Source organism: Lontra canadensis, unplaced genomic scaffold, assembly GCF_010015895.1.
Source record: "Lontra canadensis isolate GAN:19392208 unplaced genomic scaffold, GSC_riverotter_1.0 scaffold43, whole genome shotgun sequence".
NCBI classification, from domain to species: domain Eukaryota; kingdom Metazoa; phylum Chordata; class Mammalia; order Carnivora; family Mustelidae; genus Lontra; species Lontra canadensis.
The window spans coordinates 12,630,413-12,651,901 of NW_022631037.1; the positions used below are offsets into that span (position 1 = coordinate 12,630,413).

The window sequence follows — 21,489 nt, forward strand, 5'->3', positions numbered from 1 at the left end:
TCTGCACTGAGTGTGGAGCCTGACTCCACTAGGCTCAATCCCCACAACCCTGAGATCATGACCTGAGATAAAATTAAGAGTCAGATGCTTAACTGACTGAGCCACCCAGGTGCCTCTTGAGAGCCTCACTTTTATCCCCGGAAGTTCTAAAATTTGTATGGGAGTTTTTACATTTATTGAGTTAGCCCTTCTCAGTGGTATACCTTTTCTTGTTTTCTTTCTTTTTCTTCTTCTTTTTTTAGTGGTGTATCTTTTCAAACTGAAGTTCCCAATCACCTCAGAAATCACCTCAAGAAAATGTTCTTCTTTTGGATCTTTAATAACTTTCTCTTCTCATTTTCTCTGTCCTCTCTTTTACTAGATGGATGTTGGCTCTGCTAGACTGGTCCTCAAATTTTCCTACCATGTGTAAGATTCCTCTATTTCATCTTCAAAAACTCCTATCAGCTTTTTCATTACTGTTGTATTATAATTTCTGGAAGTTTTCTTGCTCTAATTCTTTCTGTTTGATAGTGATCTGTCCTGTTCTTTTTATTTGGTTTTTTTTTTTTTTTTTTTTTTTTTTAAGAGAGAGAGAGTGGACAAATGGTAGGGGGAGGAGCAGAGGGCAAGAGAGACAATCTTAAGGATGGAGACCATGCTCCCTCTCATGACCTTGTTATCATGACCTGAGCAGAAATCAAGAGTTGGACGCTTAACCAACTTGTTATTGTTTAATGAATGTGATATTAACAGTATTTCTAAGGGTATTAATTTGTTTTATGTGGGGTTTTTTTTGAGACTTTCTATTCCTTTTTGAGACTTTCTTTTCCTTTGTCTTTGCTTTTAACAAGTTCCTATATTTCTATTATTGTTAGGCTTTTTACTCTAGTTTTCATAGTAGAAGTTTAATCAAATCTCTGGTAATTGTTGCCACAGTGACTTTGGGCTTGGCCATGCTATCTGCTTTGGCCAATGAAATGTGCACGGACATCAAGTATACCACCATCCATGCAGAAGCCTGAAATGTATCTGTGTGGTTTGTCTCTGTTCCCATCCCTGAGCTTTTGCCCTCTGCCATGGAGAGAACAGCATGCTGCAGATAGTAGCTGCTCACTACCGGTCCTGGAATGAGAAGAGCTGTGAGCTGAGCAGAGCTCTTAAGCAAAGGTGGAGACAGGCTGCAGGAGTCCTCAGGGCCAGGTGTGAGCAGGAAATATTTGTTGTAATCCACTGAGATTTGCGATCCCACTCGTGGATTAAAATTATGTGTATACTGGGGCGCCTGGGTGGCTCAGTGGGTTAAAGCCTCTGCCTTCAGCTCAGGTCATGATCCCAGGGTCCTGGGATCAAGCCCTGCGTCAGGCTCTCCACTCAGCGGGGAGCCTGCTTCCTCCTCTCTCTCTGCCTACTTGTGATTTCCATCTGTCAAATAAATAAGAAATCTTTTAAAAAAATTATGTGTATACTTATATATACACACAAGATATTTCTGGATATATTCACAAAACAATGGAAGTGGAAGATGTAAAAAAAAACAGAAATCTTAATTTTTATGTTATATTCTTTGGTATCTTTTAATACATGTTCATGGCAAAACATTTATTTTTATAATAATTTCATCCAAGAAATCCTAGTTAGAAAAAGGCAAAATGTAAGAGCACTGAACCAAAAAATAAAACTCCAATTTAAAATTTTTCTAAAGATCCTATTAAGGCAATATATTACCAGTATAGAAATTATGGAAACTAAAAAATGTATAAATAAGAATAAAAACCATCAATTATGTCAAAAACCAGACGTATCATTTTATTTGCATCATTTTAGAGATATGATTCATCACCCTGTATATGTAATTTTGTATTCTGTTTTTCAATTTTACATTATAATAAGCACTTCACAATGTTAAGAATTCATTAAGCTCACTTTTAGTTGCTATATATATGCCACCATACTGATGTCATAATTACTCCCTCAGTGCTGAACAAATACATTCATTCTAATTTTTTACTACCTTAAGTAATGTCTCAATAGACATTTCTAGGCATAAAGCATTTCTTGCATTTATGATTTTTCTTTAGGATATATTCCTATTATCAGAATTGCTGGGTCAAAACCATGAATATGTTTAGGCTTTTTTTTTTTTTTTAAGATTTTATTTATTCATTTGACAGAGAGAGAGAGATCACAAGTAGGCAGAGAGGCAGGCAGAAGCAGGCTCCCTGCTGAGCAGAGAGCCTGATGTAGGGCTCGATCCCAGGACCCTGAGATCATGACCCAAGACGAAAAAAGAGGCCTAACCCACTAAGCCACCCAGGTGCCCTTGTTTAGGCTTCTGATACATAATGCCAGACTGCCTTCCAAGTACACTGCATGGATTTACAGTCCCACCAGTACTATCAAGGTAGTCACTGATACAAAACAGGCAAAAACTGATGTATCAGTAACTGCTGTTTTCATATTTCTCATTATGAGAGAGCCAAATATCTTGTCACATGTTTTAGTCATTTGCATTTTTTTCATACAAATTCCCTCTTACTTTTTAACTTTTTATTTTAATTCCAATTAGTTAACACATGGTTTTGTATTAGTTTCTGGTGTACTATATAGTGATTCAACACTTTCATACATCATCTGGTGCTCATCATGACAAATGCACTCCACTTGTTGCTTTTCAATTGATCATTAATCAAAGTCTTAGTGCTTTACCAACTGATTTGTATATAATTTCTTACACTATATTAAGCTCAGAAAGTCTTCCTTTTTCCTTTGTGCTTTTTTTTATTTTTTTTTTAAAGATTTTATTTATTTATTTGACAGACAGAGATCACAAGTAGGCAGAGAGGCAGACAGAGAGAGAGGAGGAAGCAGGCTCCCCGCTGAGCAGAGAGCCCGATGTGGGGCTCGATCCCAGGACCCTGGGATCATGACCTGAGCCGAAGGCAGCGGCTTAACCCACTGAGCCACCCAGGCGCCCCTCCTTTGTGCTTTTTATACCTAATAACAGAATCTGGATTATGATGATGATGATTTTTTAAGGAGGTGCCACACCCAGTGTGGAGCCCAGGGCCAGGCTTAAAAACTCACGATCCTGAGATCAAGACCTGAGCAGAGATGAAGAGTGAACAAAACCAACTGAGCCAACCCAGGCACCCCTACCTAATAATAGTGTTTTATCAACAAATCTTTCCTTCCATGCCCTCACTATACTTTTCTACATCAAAATCAACTGTGGGACATTCATCTCAGAGATGAGGCCTCAATTACTGGAAGACAGAGCTGTGTAACTGTATTTTTAGAAAGGTGAGACTGAAAAGGTAAAAAACAATGCATTATGTTCTAGGGTAGAATGATCATTAGTTTTGGTCTTTCTTCCTGGTGGCCCAAAAGCTGCAATGAACCTCTTTCAAAAGCTCTGTCTTAATATTTAATCTGCTTAAATTGAGGAAAAAAAGGTATACAACAAATTTCTTTGGAAGAAATAAGGTGTCACTATTCATCAGGGGATTTTACAAAAGCCACAACTCTTACCTGTTTGGAGAGTACTAGGAAAAGACAAGGTGACTTTTTCATCTTCATTCTGATAGTTAAATCCTGTAGCATGTATTTCTGGAACAGAAATTAAAAACAAAAAAAAATTAGTTCAAAAATCTGACTGGACTAAAACAAAATCCAGACTATAGCAATTAATATTTTTCAGGGCAAAATCTCTACTAAAACTAAATATTCCTTTTTTTTTTTCTTAAGATTTTATTTATTTATTTGATAAAGGGAGAGGGAGGGAGAGAGTACAAGCAGGGGGAATAGCAGAGGGAGAGAGAGAGAAGAGGCTCTCCACTGAGCAGGAGTCCAATGCAGGGCTCCATCCCAGGACCTTGGGATCACGACCTGAGCCAAAGGCAGACACTTAACTGACTGAGACACCCAAGCATCCCCCACACTTTTTTCAAGTAAGCTCCAAGTCCAACATGGGGCTTCAACTCAAGACCCTGAGATCAAGAGTCACATGCTCTACCAACTAAGCCAGCTAGGTGCCCCTAAAACTAAATATTCTTAATTGAACAAATTAAGTTTCTATTAACAAAAGTGTCATTTCAAACCAACCTGTTTTAGTCCACATCCTAAATTAAATGTGCTCCTGAAACACATTTATATGTGCTGTTATTAATTCACAAAACTTTTTTTTCCCATAAAACTTCTATGATACAAGGGAAATAGGGCTACTATAAATTTTCTACCAGATTCCCAGACATGCTTCATTCCTATCTTTTTTGCTTTCTAAGTTGCAGTTTTACTCATGAACACTTGAAAGACTGAGCAAATTGCCGAGATTTCAGTGTTAAAGCTGTATCAATGAAAGTTCTGTTCCCCAACTAAAGACAGGTAACAATTCCAACTAAAATACAGATCATCCTTATTTCCAATAAAATTCATTGTTACATTTTACAGAAATAAAGGTGAAAACAGATGTGTGGGTTAAATTAGGCTTCAATTTACTTTCTAGTAGGAGTGAGAAGACATTGCTTATTTGATACTTCAGAAAGCTCAGCATACACTTCAGGGAAAGAGCTAGCCTTAATACGCAAATGAGTAGATGCTCAACATCCTGAACCATCAGCGAAATGGAAATCAAACCACAAGGAGACACCACTTCATACCCACTTAGATGACTACAATCAGAAAGACAGATAATGCTAAGTGTAAGGGAGGATGTAAAGACATTGGAACCCTCATACATGGCTGGTAGGAGTGTAGAGGCTGGTAGGAATGCTGAATGGTACAGCCACTTAGGAAAACAGCCCAGGAAGTTCCTCAAATGATTATTAAATGGACTTATCAGAGGGTCCAGAAATCCCACTCTTAGTGGGGATATATAAATCCAAGAGAAATAAAAATGTATGTCAAAAACTTATACACAGATGTTCATAGGAGCATTATTCATAATAGCCAAAAAGTGGAAACAACCCAAATGTCCATCAAATGATGAACAGATAAAATGTGGTATACAATGGAATACTGCTTGACAAAGAAAAGGAATACCAAGTGTTGATATATACTACAATATGGATAAACCTTGAAAATATATCAAGTGAAAGAAACCAGACAAAAAGGGCCACATATTTATCAGATATGTTCAGAATAGGCAAATCTATAAGACAGAAAGTATATTAGTGGTTGCTTAGGGCTGGAAGTTTGAGGTGAAAGGTATTTTCTTTATGGGGTAATGAAAATGATAAAAAGTGATCCTGCGGGGCGCCTGGGTGGCTCAGTGGGTTAAAGCCTCTGCCTTCAGCTCAGGTCATGATCCCAGGGTCCTGGGATCAAGCCCCACATCAGGCTCTCTGCTCAACAGGGAGCCTGCTTCCCCCTCTCTCTGCCTACCTCTCTGCCTACTTGTGATCTCTGTCAAATAAATAAATAAAATCTTAAAAAAACAAAAACAAAAACAAAAAAACTGATCCTGGTGATGGCTACACAACTCTGTGAATATACTAGAAACCACTGAATTGTACACTTATTTTTTTTTTTTTAAGATTTGAGAGAGAGAGAGAGAGACAAATAGCGCATGAGCACATGCACACATGCAGTGAGAGAGGGAGAGAATCTCAAGCAGACTCCAGGCTAAGCATAGAGCCCAACTTGGGGCTCTGTCTCACAACCCTGACATCATGACCTGAGCCAAAACCAAGAGTCAGACACTAACTAACAGAGACATCCAGATGCCCTGATTTGTACACTTTTTAAAAAAAAATTTATTTATTCATTTGAGAGAGAGAGTACAAGCACGACTGGGGAGGGGCAGAGGGGAAGTAGACTCCCTGCTGAATAGGGAACCCAACAGGAGGCTCAATCCCAGGACCCTGAGATCATGATCTGAGCCAAAGGCAGACATTTAACCAACTGAGCCACCCAGGTGACCCCTGAACTGTATACTTCAAATGAGTGAATTTTATGGTATGTGAATTATATCTCAATGAAACTATTAAGAGAGAAAGGTAGCTTTATTAGTCATGGACTTAAATTTGATATGGGTAACAGTGATTCAGATTTAATAACATTCTATGAGCCATGCAAGATGCCCACAATTCATTTCTTTTTATGAATCACCCTAAGATTGAATTTTCAATGTTTCTAATACAATTATGGTTCAAAGATCTTTATAAACCTAAATCTTTATAAAACCAATAAGAAACTATAATTTCAGATTTTAAAAGAACTTTAATAAATTATTCCTCATTTTACAAATGAAAAAAATGAGATATCCAAAGTTAATGATTTGCCTAAATTCACACAGCTGGACTAGAATTCAGTTCCCTTCCTATTCCAAAATTCTTTCTACTATCATAAACTAGCTCCTATAAATTTGAAAAGAAACTCATAACTTGGCATATATAGAACACTGGTGAAATCACAATTGAAACAATGACTTTTACTGGCAAAAACTCAAGATTTGCTTTAACTTGATTCCCATATAGAATCATACTTAAGCCTAGGGGCACTTGGGTGGCTCAGTGGTTAAAACCTCTGCCTTCAGCTCAGGTCATGATCTCAGGGTCCTGGGATCGAGTCCCACATCGGGCTCTCTGCTCAGTGGGGAGCCTGCCTCCTCCTCCTCTCTCTCTCTGCCTGCCTCTCTGCCTACTTGTGATCTGTCTGTCAAATAAAAAAAAAAAAAATCTTTAAAGAATCATACTTAAGCCTACAGGGAAGCTAAGAATCACCTTAATGAGTAAGAATGTACTTTTCTGACAAAGATATAAAATAGCATTATGGTCTATGATCAAAGACTATCTCCATAAAGGATTATTAAAACTAACTTGTTTTTATAAATGCACAAAAAGTCCTCAAGTTGGTAATGAAGATAAAAAGCCAAATGAATAGCAATTTTTACTTTTTTATTTTTATTATTTATTTGAAAAAGTGAGAGAGAGCACACAGAATGAGAGGGAGAGAGAGAGAAGCAGACTCCCCACTGAGAGAAAGCCCAATGCAGGACTCAATCCCAGATCATGACCTGAGCAGAAGGCAGATGCTTAACCAACTGAGCCACCCAGGAGCCCCTATTGTTATTTTATTTTATTTTTTAAGTAGGTTCCATGCCCAATGTGGAGCTTGAACTCATGACCCTGAGATCTAGAGTCACATGTGGGGTACCTGGGTGGCTCAGTCTGTTAAGCATCTGACTCCTGATTTTGGCTCAGGTCATGATCTCAGGGTTCTGAGATCGAGCCCTGCCTCGAGCTTCATATTCAGCACAGACTACCCAGGATTCTCTCTCTCCCTCTCCTCCTGCTCATGCTCACGTGTGCTCTAAATAAATATATAAATAAAATCTTTAAAAAATAAAACAAAACAAACACCTCACATGCTCCACCAACTGAGTGAGCCAGGTGCCTCAAGAATAGCAGTTTTTTTTAAATATAATTTTTATTTTATTTTATTTTTTTATTTGAGAGAGACAGAGAGAATGAGAGAGAGAGAGCATGAGAGGGGAAAGGCCAGAGGGAGAAGCAGACTCCCCCGTGAGCAGGGATCCTGATGCGGGACTCGATCCTGGGACTCCAGGATCAGGACCTGAGCTGAAGGCAGTCACGTAACCAACTGAGCCACCCAGGAGCCCCATGAGAATAGCAGTTTTTAAATTTAAACAATCAAGTATTGTTATTGCTAGATTCCATTCTAGCACATGATTCCAAATATGCAGATCAACTCTATTACATGTATATAAAAAAAGAGTAAAATTTCCTCTAAAATTCTCTCTTAGAAAAGAGGGTAGTAATCATATATTTCTTTGTTTCTTTTTTTTTTTTTAAATTTGAGATAGAGAGACAGCATGAGTGCACACCTGAGCAGGGAGAGGGACAGAGGGGGAGGAAGAGGATCAAGCTGATTCTGGACTAAGCACAGAGCCTGTCTTAGGGCTTGATCCCATGACCAGGAGATCACAACCTGAGCCAAAACCAAGAGTCAGATACTTAATCAACTGAGCCACTCAGGTGCCCCATAATCATATATTTGAATTTCTTAAGTTTCTTGTATTATAGGACACCCTTCCAATTACTTTATTAAAAAAAATTTTTTTTTCCAATTACTTCATGTTGAACAACATACTACTGGACAAACATACATTAGATTTTAAAATAACCTTGGTCAATTGTAGCTTCGGATATTCTGTAAATGGCACAAACCAGAAATACAGAATTTCTCAAACAAGAAATACAGAATCATCCTAACTGCTTCCCTCCATGACTGTCTCTCATAACACATTCCAAATCAGCAAATTCAGTAGCCTATATCTTTAACTCCAGATTTTTCAATGCCCCCATCACTACAACCCCAGTCGAATGTACCACTATTTCTTTCTAGATCACTATAGTAGCCTCTTAACTATTCTGTTTCTGCTCTTGCTGCTTTATAATCTATTCTTCACACAGCAGCCAGGGTAATCTGTTAGATCAAAGACTTTAATGAAGTCCCAAAATATTCAGAATGAAAAGCCAGGTCTCCTTGAGGTTGGTAAATATTTTAGAGAGGACCAAAGGATTTCATTAATAGTTACAACTTGTGATTAGGGGCACCTGGCTGACTCAGTTGTTCAGCGGCTGCCTTTGGCTCAAGTCGTGATCCTGGGGTCCAGGGATTGAGCTCTGCACCGGGCTCCCTGCTCAGCGGTAAGACTGCTTCTCCCTCTCTCACTCCCCCTGCCTGTGTGCTGTCTTTTGCTGTGTCTGACTCTCTGTCAAATAAATAAGTAAAAAATCTTAAAAAATTAAAATAAAACTTGTGATTATTGAAAGACACTGTGAAGAAAATGAATAGGCAAATCAAAGATCAAGAGAAAATATTTTACAGAGAATACACCTAAAAACTTCTAAAACTCTATGATAAAAGGACAATTTTATTAAAATACGGGCAGAATACTCAAACAATCTCACAAATGGCCTGCAGAGTTTGAGGAACAATAAAGATACCGGCAGCAAAATATGAGTTGTAGTTATTCTGTACCCTTGATAACATTTTTGTTTTTAATCCCTTTAGATTTATCCATTCTTGTTGGTATGTGGTAGTATATCATTGTGATTTTAATTTGCATTTCCCTGATGACAAACGATGTTGGGCATTTTTTGTTTGGTTTTTGGCCAAATGCAGGCATTCTCCAACTTCAGGGTTTCTACAGCTGCTAAGAAGGTTCTTTCCTCAAATATCTACAAATTTTATGACAGTCACTTCTTTAGATATCTGTTTAATCACCTTGAAGAACAATCCTCACTCCACATCCTCTTACTGTGGTTTTGAGCACTTATCACAATTTTACATATTTGTTATACTGTCTCTCTTTCCAAATCAAATAAATGTATCTGGAATGTTGATATTTGATTTTGTCCTCTACCTCCAATGCTAGAATGGTTTCTGACATATCATGTTCAGTCAAATATTAGCAGAATGAATGAATCACTTCAAAAAGCACTACATTAAGTGATAGTGTCATGAAGATCATCAATACTGGCCATATTAGATATACTAACGAAATACCACCTTTACTAATGTTATATAAATGGGGACTTATGGCTAGGGATAAAATTTCCCAGCTACAACACAGTACACAGATTCAAAATGGGATCTATCTGATACTTTAGAAGATACTGTTCACTGTGGAACTATTAAACTGTTCAAAGAGGGGCGCCTGGGTAGCTCAGTTGGTTAGGTGTCTGCCTTCAACTCAGTTCATGATCCCAGGGTTCTGAGATCGAGCTCTGCATCAGGCTCCCTGTTCAGCGGGAAGTCTGTTTCTCCCTCTGCCCTCAACCCTAACACATGCACGAGCACATGCCCACTCTCTCTCTCAAATAAATAAATATAATCTTCAAAATATTTTTATGCATATATATATATTTTAGGGAATCCCTGGGTAGCTCCATTGGTTAAGCATCTGCCTTGGGTTCAGGTCATGATCCCAGGGTCTTAGGATCAAGTCTCACAATCCCCTCCTTGCTCAATGAGGAGCCTGCTTCTCCCTCTGACTCCCGCTCCCCCTGCTTGTGTGTTCCCTCTGGCACTCTCTGACAAGTAAATAAATATAATCTTTTAAAAATATATTTTTTAAATGAGAGAATAGGAAAGAATATATGATTATTTTAGCAGTCTGAGTCTCTGTTTTCACAGCTATAAAATTAAAATCATTACCTACTTCTTAGTCATTTGAAGATTATACAACATTCTCATGGGGCGCCTGGGTGGCTCAGTGGGTTAAATATCTGCCTTCGGCTCAGGTCATGGTCTCAGGGTCCTGAGATCAAGCCCCGCATCGGGCTCTTTGCTCAGCCTGCTTCTCCCCCCACCTCGCCTGCCTCTCTGCCTGCTTGTGATCTCTCTCTGTCAAATAAATAAATAAAATCTTTTAAAAAATTATTTTAGGGGTGCCTGGGTGGCTCAGTGGGTTAAAGCCTCTGCCTTTGGCTCAGGTCATGATCTCAGGGTCCTGGGATCGAGCCCCGCACCGGGCTCTCTGCTCTGCGGGGAGCCTGCTTCCTCCTCCCTCTCTCTCTCTCTCTGCCTGACTCTCTGCATACTTGTGATCTTGGTCTATCAAATAAATAAAATAAAAATTAAAAAAAAATTATTTTAAATATAATTGGCATTTTTAATTCTATGGATATAAATACACACATTACGGTATATGCATGTGTGTGTATGTTAGTAGTATACCCAACAAAAGCAAAATTTGAATATAACCAAAGTATGTATAAATTTGTGACAAGAAAAATCTTATACTCAAAACTACTGCAAACAGATAAACTTTGATAATAAAAGTTTACTCATGATAATACAGACCTACAAATTTCATAACAAGATAGACCCTTAAATTGAGTTTTAAATGTCGTTTTTTAAAAATTAAGATATAATTTTGATTATAGGTAAAAAAACCTATGTCCTATGTATACACTATGCTATCATTTGTAAGCACACACACAAACACTATACATATGTACATATATAAATATATACAAGTCTGTGAATGCATAGAACATCTGAGGAAGGATACATATGAAACTGGTAACTTTACCTCCTTTATTGAGGGAAGAAAGGAGCCTCAATGTCACTGGTACCCTTTGAATTTTTTTTAAAAGAGTTTATGTACTGATTTGACAGAGAGAGACACAGCGAGAGAGGGAACACAAGCAGGGGGAGTCGGAGAGGGATATGCAGACCTCCTGCGGAGCAAGGAGCCCGATGTGGGGCTCAATCCCAGGACCCTCGGATCAGGACCTGAGCTGAAGGCAGACACTTAACAACTGAGCCACCCAGGCGCCCCACCCTTTGAATTTGACATTATGTATATATTAACTATGAAAACTTTTTAAATGTTAAAAAATCTTTTTTAAAGATAACTTCTTTTGAGATCTTGGTCAAATTGTTATAGCAAGCCTATTTATCAAATAAATCAAATGAATATGTATTCCAGCTCTGCGTTTTCCGAGTGTGGTTTATTGGCAAGGTTTATTGACACTCTTGGTTAGGTCTCTAGTGTGGGGCTCCATCCCAGGACCCCAGGATCATGACCTGAGCTGAAGGCAGATGCTTAACCGATTGAGCCACCCAGATGCCCATGCTTTTTATGTCTTAAAAGACCTTTATCTAGGGATGCCTGGGTTGCTCAGTTGGCTAACTGTCTGCCTTCAGTTCAGTCATAATCCCAGGGTTCTGGTATTGAGGCCTGTATCCGGACTCAATTTATGAAACAAAAACAGAGACTCTGCTGTCAAAAGAGTCATACTAAACAGTACAAAATGTATTCTTCAAACATGAAAGAGAATGATTCTAGAAGGACTGCTGGAATGAAGAACAACAAAAACAGCAAGTATTTGGGTAAAGCTAAATAAACATTATACTATATAACACAATAATAACATCTTGTGACTTAAAAAAAAAAAAAAAACAAATAAAAATAGGGGCCCCTGGGAGGCTCAGTCCGTTAAGCATCTGCCTTCAGCCCAGATCATGATCCTGGGGTCCTGGGATCGAGACCCACGTTGGGCTCTTTGCTCAGAGGGAAGTCTACTTCTCCTTTTCCCTTTCCCTCTGCTCCTCACCCCATTCATGCCCCCCTCAAATAAATGAAATCTTGAAAAAATAAAAATAAAATAAAATTCGAAAATAACAAAATATATAGAAGAAAATTAAACTATAACACAATGACAGCATGTAAATCCAATGGAGATACATGGAGATTACATGCTCCTAAGATCTTTGTAGTATTCAGGAGAGATGTAAAATGATCAATTGACACTGGATTTTCTGAAGTCAGAGATGGCTGTTGTAATTCTTAGGATACTGACATATACCCAAAACAACAACAACAACAAAAATAGCTTAAAGCACTTCTAATTAAGGGGCACCTGGGTGGCTCAGTCAGATAAGCATCAGACTCATGATCTTAGGGTTGTGAGGCTAAGCCTCACATCGGGCTCTGTGCTGGGTGTTGAGCCTGCTTAAGATTCTCTCTCTCTGGGCATCTGGGTGGCTCAGTGGGTTGGACCTCTGCCTTGGGCTCAGGTCATGATCTCATGTCCTGGGATCGAGGCCCGCATCGGGATCTCTGCTCAGCAGGGAGCCTGCTTGCCCCTTTCTCTCTGCCTACCTCTCTGCCTACTTGTGATCTCTTTCTCTGTCAGGTGGATAAATAAAATCTTTAAGAAAAAAAAAAAAAAGATTCTCTCTCTCTCCCTCTGCCCCACCCTTCCTCTCCCTCTCTTAAAAAAAAAAATAAAGGGACGCCTGGGTGGCTCAGTTGGTTGGACGACTGCCTTCGGCTCAGGTCATGACCCCGGAGTCCCGGGATCGAGTCCCACATCGGGCTCCCAGCTCCATGGGGAGTCTGCTTCTCCCTCTGACCTTCTCCTCGCTCATGTTCTCTCTCACTGTCTCTCTCAAATAAATAAATAAAATCTTTAAAAATAAATAAATAAAAACCATAAACATAAAATAAAAAACCTTTATAATTAAAAGACTGAGAAAGCATATAAAATACAGTAGATTTAAAGACAGGTAACAACAATTATATTAAATATAAATGGATAAGATGCTTTATTTAGAAGACAAAGATTTCCAGATTAGAACTAAAAGTAAAAAGAGTACAATGAGCTGTTTACATGAGCTATACCTACAACATAATAATTCAGAGAGGTTAAAGGTAAAGAATTTGAAAAAAATGTGACATGCAAACACTAACCAATAACTCATAAAACAAGCAGGAAAAAAATCAGTAAAAATAAAGATTTAAACAGAATTAACAAACTTGATTTAGTAAGACATATGTATTATATATGTAAACATTACATCCAACAATTATAAAATCACACTCTTTTCAAGCACACACAAGCATTTAAAAAATGACCATAACTTAGGCCATAAACCAAAAGCAAGTCTTAAATCCCAAATGACTGAAATCATATACAGGTATATCTCATTTTATTGTGCTTCACAGATAATGTGTTTTCTTTACAAATTGAAGGTTTGTGGCAACCCTGTGTCGAACAAGTCTACCGGTGCCATTTTTCCCCAAAGGCATTTGCTCATTTCATGTTTCTGTATCACATTTTGATAATTCCCTAAGTATTTCTGAACTTCTTATCATTTTATTTGTTACAATGATCTCTGATGTTACCATGGTAATTGTTTTGGGGTACCATGAACTGTGCCCATATAAGACTACAAACTTTATAAATGTTGTATATGTTCTGAACGCAGATGTGATGTAAATAGCAAAAGAACTAGAAGAGGTTCCTGAAGATATGACTGAACTACTATAACCTCATGATGAAATGTGAACAGCTGAAGAGTTCCTTTTTACAGATAAGCAAAGAAAGTGGTTTCTTGAGACAGAATCTATTCCTGGTGAAGACACCTTGAAGACTGTTGAAATAACAACAAAGATTTAGAATATTACATAGACTTCACTGATAAAGCAACAACAGGATTTGTGAGGACTGACTCCAATTTTGAAAGAAGTTCTATTCTGGGTAAAATGCTATCAAACAGTATCACAAGCTACAAAGAAAGTATTCATAAAAGGAAGAGTCAACTGATACAGCACACTTAATTGTTCTCTTATTTTAAGATAATACAATAGCCGGGGTGCCTGGGTGGCTCAGTCTGGTTAAGGGTCCAACTCTTGATTTCAGCTCAGGTCATGGTCTCAGGGTCATAAGATTAGGCCCCACATCAGACTTCTTCTGCTTGATTTTATGACAACAAACATGTATTTCTTTTATAATTAAAAAAAAATAAGCAAAACAATATATTAAATACCATGCAATGAAGATAACCTGTAACTGTTTTATAATTCTTCACATATTAAAAAGAATTCCTATAAAATGTTTACAAAAGTATTTTAAGCTTTAATAACACTCTTCAGATCATTAAACCATCCTCTAAATACCTGTTAATGATAATGTGTATCTGGTTTAAGGCCAGTAACTGTCATACCTACAAACAGTTGAATGAAATAACATTTTCTACTACAGATCTCATAATGAATTATGTTTCACCTTTTTTTTTTAAAGTAAGCTCTACGTCCAACATGGTACTTGAACTCACAACCCCAAGATCAAGAGTTGCACACTCAATGGACTGAGCTAGCCAGGCCCCAATTATGTTTCACACTTTTTTTTTTTTTTTAAGATTTTGCTTATTTATTTGACTAGAGATAGATATCACAATTGGGCAGAGAGGCAGGCAGAGAGAGAGAGGGAAGCAGGCTCCCTGTTGAGCAGAGAGCCCAATGCAGGGCTTGATCCCAGGTCCCTGAGATCATGACCTGAGCCGAAGGCAGAGGCTTAACCCACTGTGCCACCCAGGCGCCCCATATGTTTCACATTTTTAAATGATGCATCTAGATTTCTGCTTCTGGCTATGACAGCTTAGGTGGTATCAGAACAATTATAAAAACCAGATAAAAAAAAATTTAAGTGTTTGAATGGGAATCACAAAAAGATCAGCTCTATGTTTATGGTTCCTTATTCCCTTGCTGCATTTTCTGACTTCAAAGCAGAACACAGAGGCTAATGAAGAAAGAATAATCATAAAGCTTGTAGTTGTCTTGCGGGGCTGATGACACAAAAATTGGAATTCAGGCTACCAAAGCTGCCAGGATTCAAATGGCCAACATCCCAGAAAAATGGAATGACAGATAAAGTCTAATATTCTTCATTCAAGACATTTTCTGACTTTTCCTTCAAGAATTTGCTGACTCCTAGATTTCAGCAGTTTTATGATGGGAGGGAACTAAATACTGGATTTCAGGGCCCAGAAAGGAAGGGAAAACCTTAGTAAACACCCTTGACCAAACTACAAACCAGGAATAAGAACAGCTTGGAAAAAACAAACAGATTCAACCTGATCAAGACGATCTCACTTAATGAAAGAATGAAAGCTTTCTCCTTCAGATCAGGAATAAAACAGGATGCCTGCTTTTGCCACTTCTAATCACATAGTACTAGAAGTTTTAGTCAGAGTAATTAGGCAAGAAAGAGAAATAAAAAGCATTCAGACTGCAAAGGAAAAGTAAGTTATCTCTGTTCACAGACAAAATACCAAAATCTTGTATGTAGGAAAATCTCAAGGTTCCCCCCTGCCAAATTGTTAGAATAAATGAATTCAGCAAAGTTGTAGGATACAAAATCAATGTACAGAAATCAGTTGCGTTTCTATACACTAAAAATGAACAACTTCAAAAGGAAATTAACAAAACCATTCCATTTGCAATAACATCAAAAATAATATAACATACTCAGGAACAAATTTAACTATGGAAGTGAAAGACTTGTACACTGAAAACTAAAAAATGTTGTTGAAAGAAGTTAAAGAAGATAGAAACAAACAACAAATAGAAAGACATCCTTTGGGGGCACCTGGGTGGCTCAGTGGGTTAAGCCTCTGCCTTTGGCTCAGGTCATGATCTCAGAGTCATGGGATCGAGCCCCACATCAGGCTCCCTGCTCAGCAGGGAGCCTGCTTCCCCCTCTCTCTCTCTGCCTGCCTCTCTGCCTACTTGTGATCTCTATCTGTCAAATAAATAAATAAAATCTTAAAAAAAAAAAAAAGAAAAAGAAAGACATCATTTGTTTATGGATTAGAAGTCAGTATTAAGAGGTTCATAATATCCGGGACGCCTGGGTGGCTCAGTTGGTTAAGCAGCTGCCTTCGGCTCGGGTCATGATCCCAGCGTCCTGGGATCGAGTCCCACATCGGGCTCCTTGCTTGGCGGGGAGCCTGCTTCTCCCTCTGCCTCTGCCTGCCATTCTGTCTGCCTGTGCTCGCTCTCTCTCCCTCTCTCTCTGACAAATAAATAAATAAAATCTTTAAAAAAAAAAAAAAAAGAGGTTCATAATATCCATGGGGCAGGGCAGCCCAGCTGGCTCATTTGGCAGAACATGCAACTCTTGATCTCAGAGTTCTGGGTTTGAGCCCCACATTGGGTGCAGAGATTACTTAAAAAATGTTTTAAAACTTAGGGCTTGTGGATGGATCCATCATCTGCATCCAATCTTGGTTTCAGCTCAGGTCATGATCTCATGGGTTATGAGACTGAGCCCTGAGTCAGGCTCCATGCCCTGCAAGGAGTCTGCTTGACAGTCTCTCCCTCTGCCCCTCACCCCACTCATGCTTGCTTCTCACTCTCTCTCTCTCTCAAATAAATAAATAAAATCTTTAAAAATTTTTAAAAACTTAAGAAAAAGTTCATAATATCCAAAGCAATCTATAGATTCGGTACAATCCCACTCAAAAACCCAACAATGTTTTTTGCAGAAATTTAAAAGTCCACCGAAAGTTCATATAGAATCTCAGAAGTCACTTTAGAGCCAAAACAATCTTTTTTTTTTTTTAAAGATTGTTTTCATTTATTTGATAGAGAGAGAGCACAAGTAGGGGGAGCAGCAGCAGCAGGAGGACCCCACCAAGCAGGGACACGATGAGGAGCTCGATCCCAGGTCCCCAGCATTACGACTTGAGCCAAAGGCAGACACTTATCAATTGAGCCACCCAGGTGCTCCCAGAGCCAAAATAATCTTGAGAAAAGAACAAAGTTTCACATTTCCTGATTACAAAGGTAAAATAATAAAAAAAAGTGTGGTACTGGTAATATATCCAGAATATATTAAGAACTCCTATACTCAACAATAAAAAAGCAAAAAACCCAATTAAAATATGGGTAATGGGATGCCTCGGTAGCTCAGTCAGTTAAGCATCTGACTCTTGATTTCAGCCAGGTCATGATTTCAGGGTCCTGGGATCAAGCGCCATACTGAGCTCCATGCTCAGCAGGAAGTCTGTTTCCCCCCCCCCCACCGCCGTCTCTCCTTCCTTCCCACTGCATACATGCACATACTTCCTCTCTCTAAAATAAATAAATAAATAAAATCCCTTTTTTTTTTAAGATTTTACTTATTTATTTGACAGATAGAGATCATATGTAGGCAGAGAGGCAGGCAGAGAGAGAGAAAGGAGGAAGCAGGCTCCCCGCCAATCAGAGAGCCCGACGTGGGGCTTGATCCCAGGACCCCAGGATCATGACCCGAGCCGAAGGCAGAGGCTTTAACCCACTGAGCCACCCAGGCACCCCAATAAATAAATCTTTTTAAAAAATGGACAAAGGACTTAGATATTTTTCCTAAGATATATAAATGGCCAATAAGCTCATGGAAAAATCACTAATCATTAGGTAAATACAAATCCAAGCCACGAGGAGACACCACTTCATCCCTATTAGGAAGGCTACTAACAATAGAAGAAAATAACAAGATGTAACAGATGTGGAGAAACTGGTACCCTTCTGTACAATTGATGGGAATGTAAAAAGGTGCAGCTGCCACAGATAAAAAGTATGGTGATTCTTCAAAAAATTAAAAATAAAACAAACCATATGATCCAGCCATTCCATTTCGGGTATATATTCAAATGAAGTGAAATAGTCTCAAGGAGATATTAGGACACCCATGTTGACAGCAGCATTACTAACAACACTTAAAAGGCGGAAACAACCGAGAAAGCCTAGGTAGTACAGCCGGTTAAGTGTCCAACTCTTGGTTTCGGTTCAGTTGTGATCTCAGGGTCATGGGACTGAGCCCTGTGTTGGGCTCCGTGCTCAGTAGGGTCTGCTTGAGATTCTCTCTCTCTCTCTTCCTTGGCCTCTGCCCCTGCCTATTTGTAGTGCATGCTCTTTCTCTAAAATAAATAACTGTACCCTTAAAAAAAAAAAAAGTTTCACTGACATGCAAATGGATAAACAAAATGTGGTATATACATACAATGGAATATTATCCAGCCTTAAAAGAGAAATTCTGAAACAAGCTACAACATCGATGATCTTGAACATTATGCTAAATGAAACAAGTCAATTATAAAATGGCAAATACTGTATGATTCCACTTAAATGAGATATCTAGAATAGCCAAATTCATAGAAACAAAATGGAGTATAATGGTGTAGAATGATGGTTGCCAGGGGCAGAGGGATGAATTAGTTATTTTAATGGATACAGAGTTCGGTTTTCTAAGATGAAGAGTTCTACAGATGGGTGGTAGTGATAGTAGCTCAATAATGTGAATATGTACCAATGAACCATACAATTATAAATGGTTATGATGGTAAATTACATGTTACCATCTTACATTATATGCATTTTACCACAATTAAAAGAAAAACTGATTTGGCTGTTTTCTGTCTGTCCTCTCCCCTAAGGAAACAGAGAATTAAATTTTTCTCTGGAACGAGCTAAAGTTAAGTAGAAACCCCTCAATCTGAGACAAATTAAGAAAGATCTGAGTAAGTAGAAAAATATATATTCTTCATGAATGAGAAGGTTCAATTTGCTCTCCCCAATGGAGTCAGTGCAATACCTGTAACAATACCAGCAGGTTTTATTGTAGGACTTGACAAGCTGATCCTAAAATTCATATGAAAATTAAAGGGACCCAGAATAGGCAAAATCATTTTTTAAAAAGAACAAAGATAGAGGACTTATATTACCTAATTTCAAGACTTAGAACAGAACAGAGAGTGCAGAAGTTCAATAGGGGAAGAGTTATCTTTTTATTTTTTATTTCTTTAAAAGATTTTATTTATTTATTTGACAGAGAGAGACACAGCAAGAGAGGGAACTCAAGCAGGGGGAGTGGAAGAGGGAGAAACAGGCTTCCCGCTGAACAAGGAGCCCACTGAGTGACTCAATCCCAGGACCCTGAAATCATGACCTAAGCTGAAGGCAGACACTTAATGACTGAGCCACCCAGACGCCCCAAGAGTAATCTTTTTAACACATGGCTCTAGAAAAAGTGAACAGCTATACAACAGTAAATAAATTATTAAGAAACGCACAGAACCTCTACCCTTATATCTCATACCATATACAAAATTTATCTCAAAATAGATCAAAGGCCTAACTGTAAAAAATTAAATTATAAAACTTCTAGAAGAAAACACAGAAAATATTCTCAATGTTCTTAAATTTTGTAACATCTTAAATGGGTCACAAAAAAATGACTAGGGGGGCGCCTGGGTGGCTCAGTGGGTTCAAGCCTCTGCCTTCGGCTCAGGTCATGATCTCAGGGTCCTGGGATTGAGCCCCGCATCGGGCTCTCTGCTCAGCAGGGAGCCTGCTTCCCTCTCTCTCTCTGCCTATCTCTCTGCCTACTTGTGATCTCTGTCAAATAAATAAAATCTTAAAAAAAAAAAAAAGACTAGGAAACGCATGGATGGCTCAGTCAGTTAAGTGTCTGCCTTTGGCTCAGGTCTTGATCCCAGGGTCCTAGGATGGAGTCCCTCATCTAGCTCCTTGCTCAGCAGGGAGCCTACTTCTCCCTCTGCCTGCTACTCCCCCTGCTTGTACTCTCTCCTCTCTCTCACTGACAAATAAATAAATGAAATCTTTGAAAAATATATGACAATAAAAGAAAAATTCAATCAATAGAATTCATCAAGGTGCTCGGCTGGCTCAGTCAATAGAACATGTAACATTTGATCTCAGGGTTGTGCCCCACATTCAGAGTAGAGTTTGCATACATACATACAGACATGCATAAATTGGAATTCACTGAAATTGAAAACTTATATTCATCAAAAAAAAAAAAAAAACCACTAACAAAAATGAAAAGGCAAGCCACAACACTGGGAGAGAGTATTTGCAAAACTATTTGACCAACAAACGCTTGTATCTGGAACATATATAGAACTCTTAAAATGCACTAAGAAGATAAACAAACCCCCCAGACAAATGGCAAAGGTTCTGAATAGACAGTTGACCAAAGAAGAGATAAGGATGGTAAATAAATAAGGGCATGAAAAGATGTTTGACATCATTAGCTATTAGGGAAATGTAAATTAAAACCATAACAAGATACCATTAGATAATCACTTGAATAGTTAAAATTAAAAAGTGTTAGCATTTAAAAATAACAAGGATATGGAGCAACTGGAACTCTCAAACACAGTTAATGAGAAAATAAAATGGTACGGGGCGCCTGGGTGTCTCAGTGGGTTGAGGCCTCTGGGTTCAGCTCAGGTCATGATCCCAGGGTCATGGGATTGAGCCCCGCATCGGCTCTCTGCTCGGCAGGGAGCCTGCTTCCCCTCCCCCTCTGCCTGCCTCTCTGCCTACTTGTGATATCTCTCTCTCTGTCGAATAAATAAATAAAATCTTAAAAAAAAAAAAAGAAAAGAAAAGAAAATGGTACAACCACTTTAGAAAACTGGTAGTTTCTTTAAAAATTCTCCATTTAGGGACGCCTGGGTGGCTCAGTTGGTTGGATGACTGCCTTCAGCTCGGGTCATGATCCTGGAGTCCCGGGATCGAGTCCCACATCGGGCTCCCAGCTCCACGGGGAGTCTGCTTCTCTCTCTGACCTTCTCCTCGCTCATGCTCTCTCTCACTGTCTCTCTCTCAAATAAATAAATAAAATCTTAAAAAAAAAAATTCTCCATTTACCATATGATGCAGCCATTGTATTCCCAATTATCTACCCAAAGAATTGAAAGCATATGCCCACAAAAAGGGCACAGATTGCTTGTATATTTTTAAAACACAACCTTTTATATTGGAAATAAAAATAAAATTGCCAGAATTTCTGGTCTTGCATATAATAAGTTCAGAAGTTGCCACTCCATCCTACCAACAAGTAAAAAGCTAAAACTGAAAAATCAACAACTCTCCTTAGATCTGTCAGAGACGTGAGGTCACAAGATAAACCACTGTTAGCAGATACAAAGAATCATAACTTACTTGAGCAAAAACCCACAAGCAAAAACTACCTCTAGCAACCACTGCTGGGGTAGGAAGAACTGGGCAGTACCTGGTGAAGGGCAGGAGGCTCAGTGTGGACAAGTCTGAAAGTTAAAAATTCCAGGAGATGGGGCCCCTGGGTGGCTCAGTCAGTTAAGCATCTGCCTGCGGCTCAGGTCATGATCTCAGGGTCCTGGGATGGAGTCCCTATATCAGGCTCCCTGCTCAGGGGG

At 38.7% G+C, this 21,489-nt stretch overlaps 1 protein-coding gene across 3 annotated transcripts in view; it reads right to left on the bottom strand.

The window, feature by feature from the left end:
* NPEPPS (aminopeptidase puromycin sensitive) overlaps window positions 1–21,489 on the bottom strand; it is an 85,181-nt gene that overhangs the window by 38,487 nt on the left and 25,205 nt on the right. For all 3 annotated transcript variants that reach the window (XM_032871414.1, XM_032871413.1, XM_032871415.1), the window contains exon 3: window positions 3,511–3,588. In XM_032871414.1, the coding sequence (XP_032727305.1) occupies window positions 3,511–3,588 (78 nt within the window). The remainder of the gene's footprint in view (window positions 1–3,510; window positions 3,589–21,489) is intronic.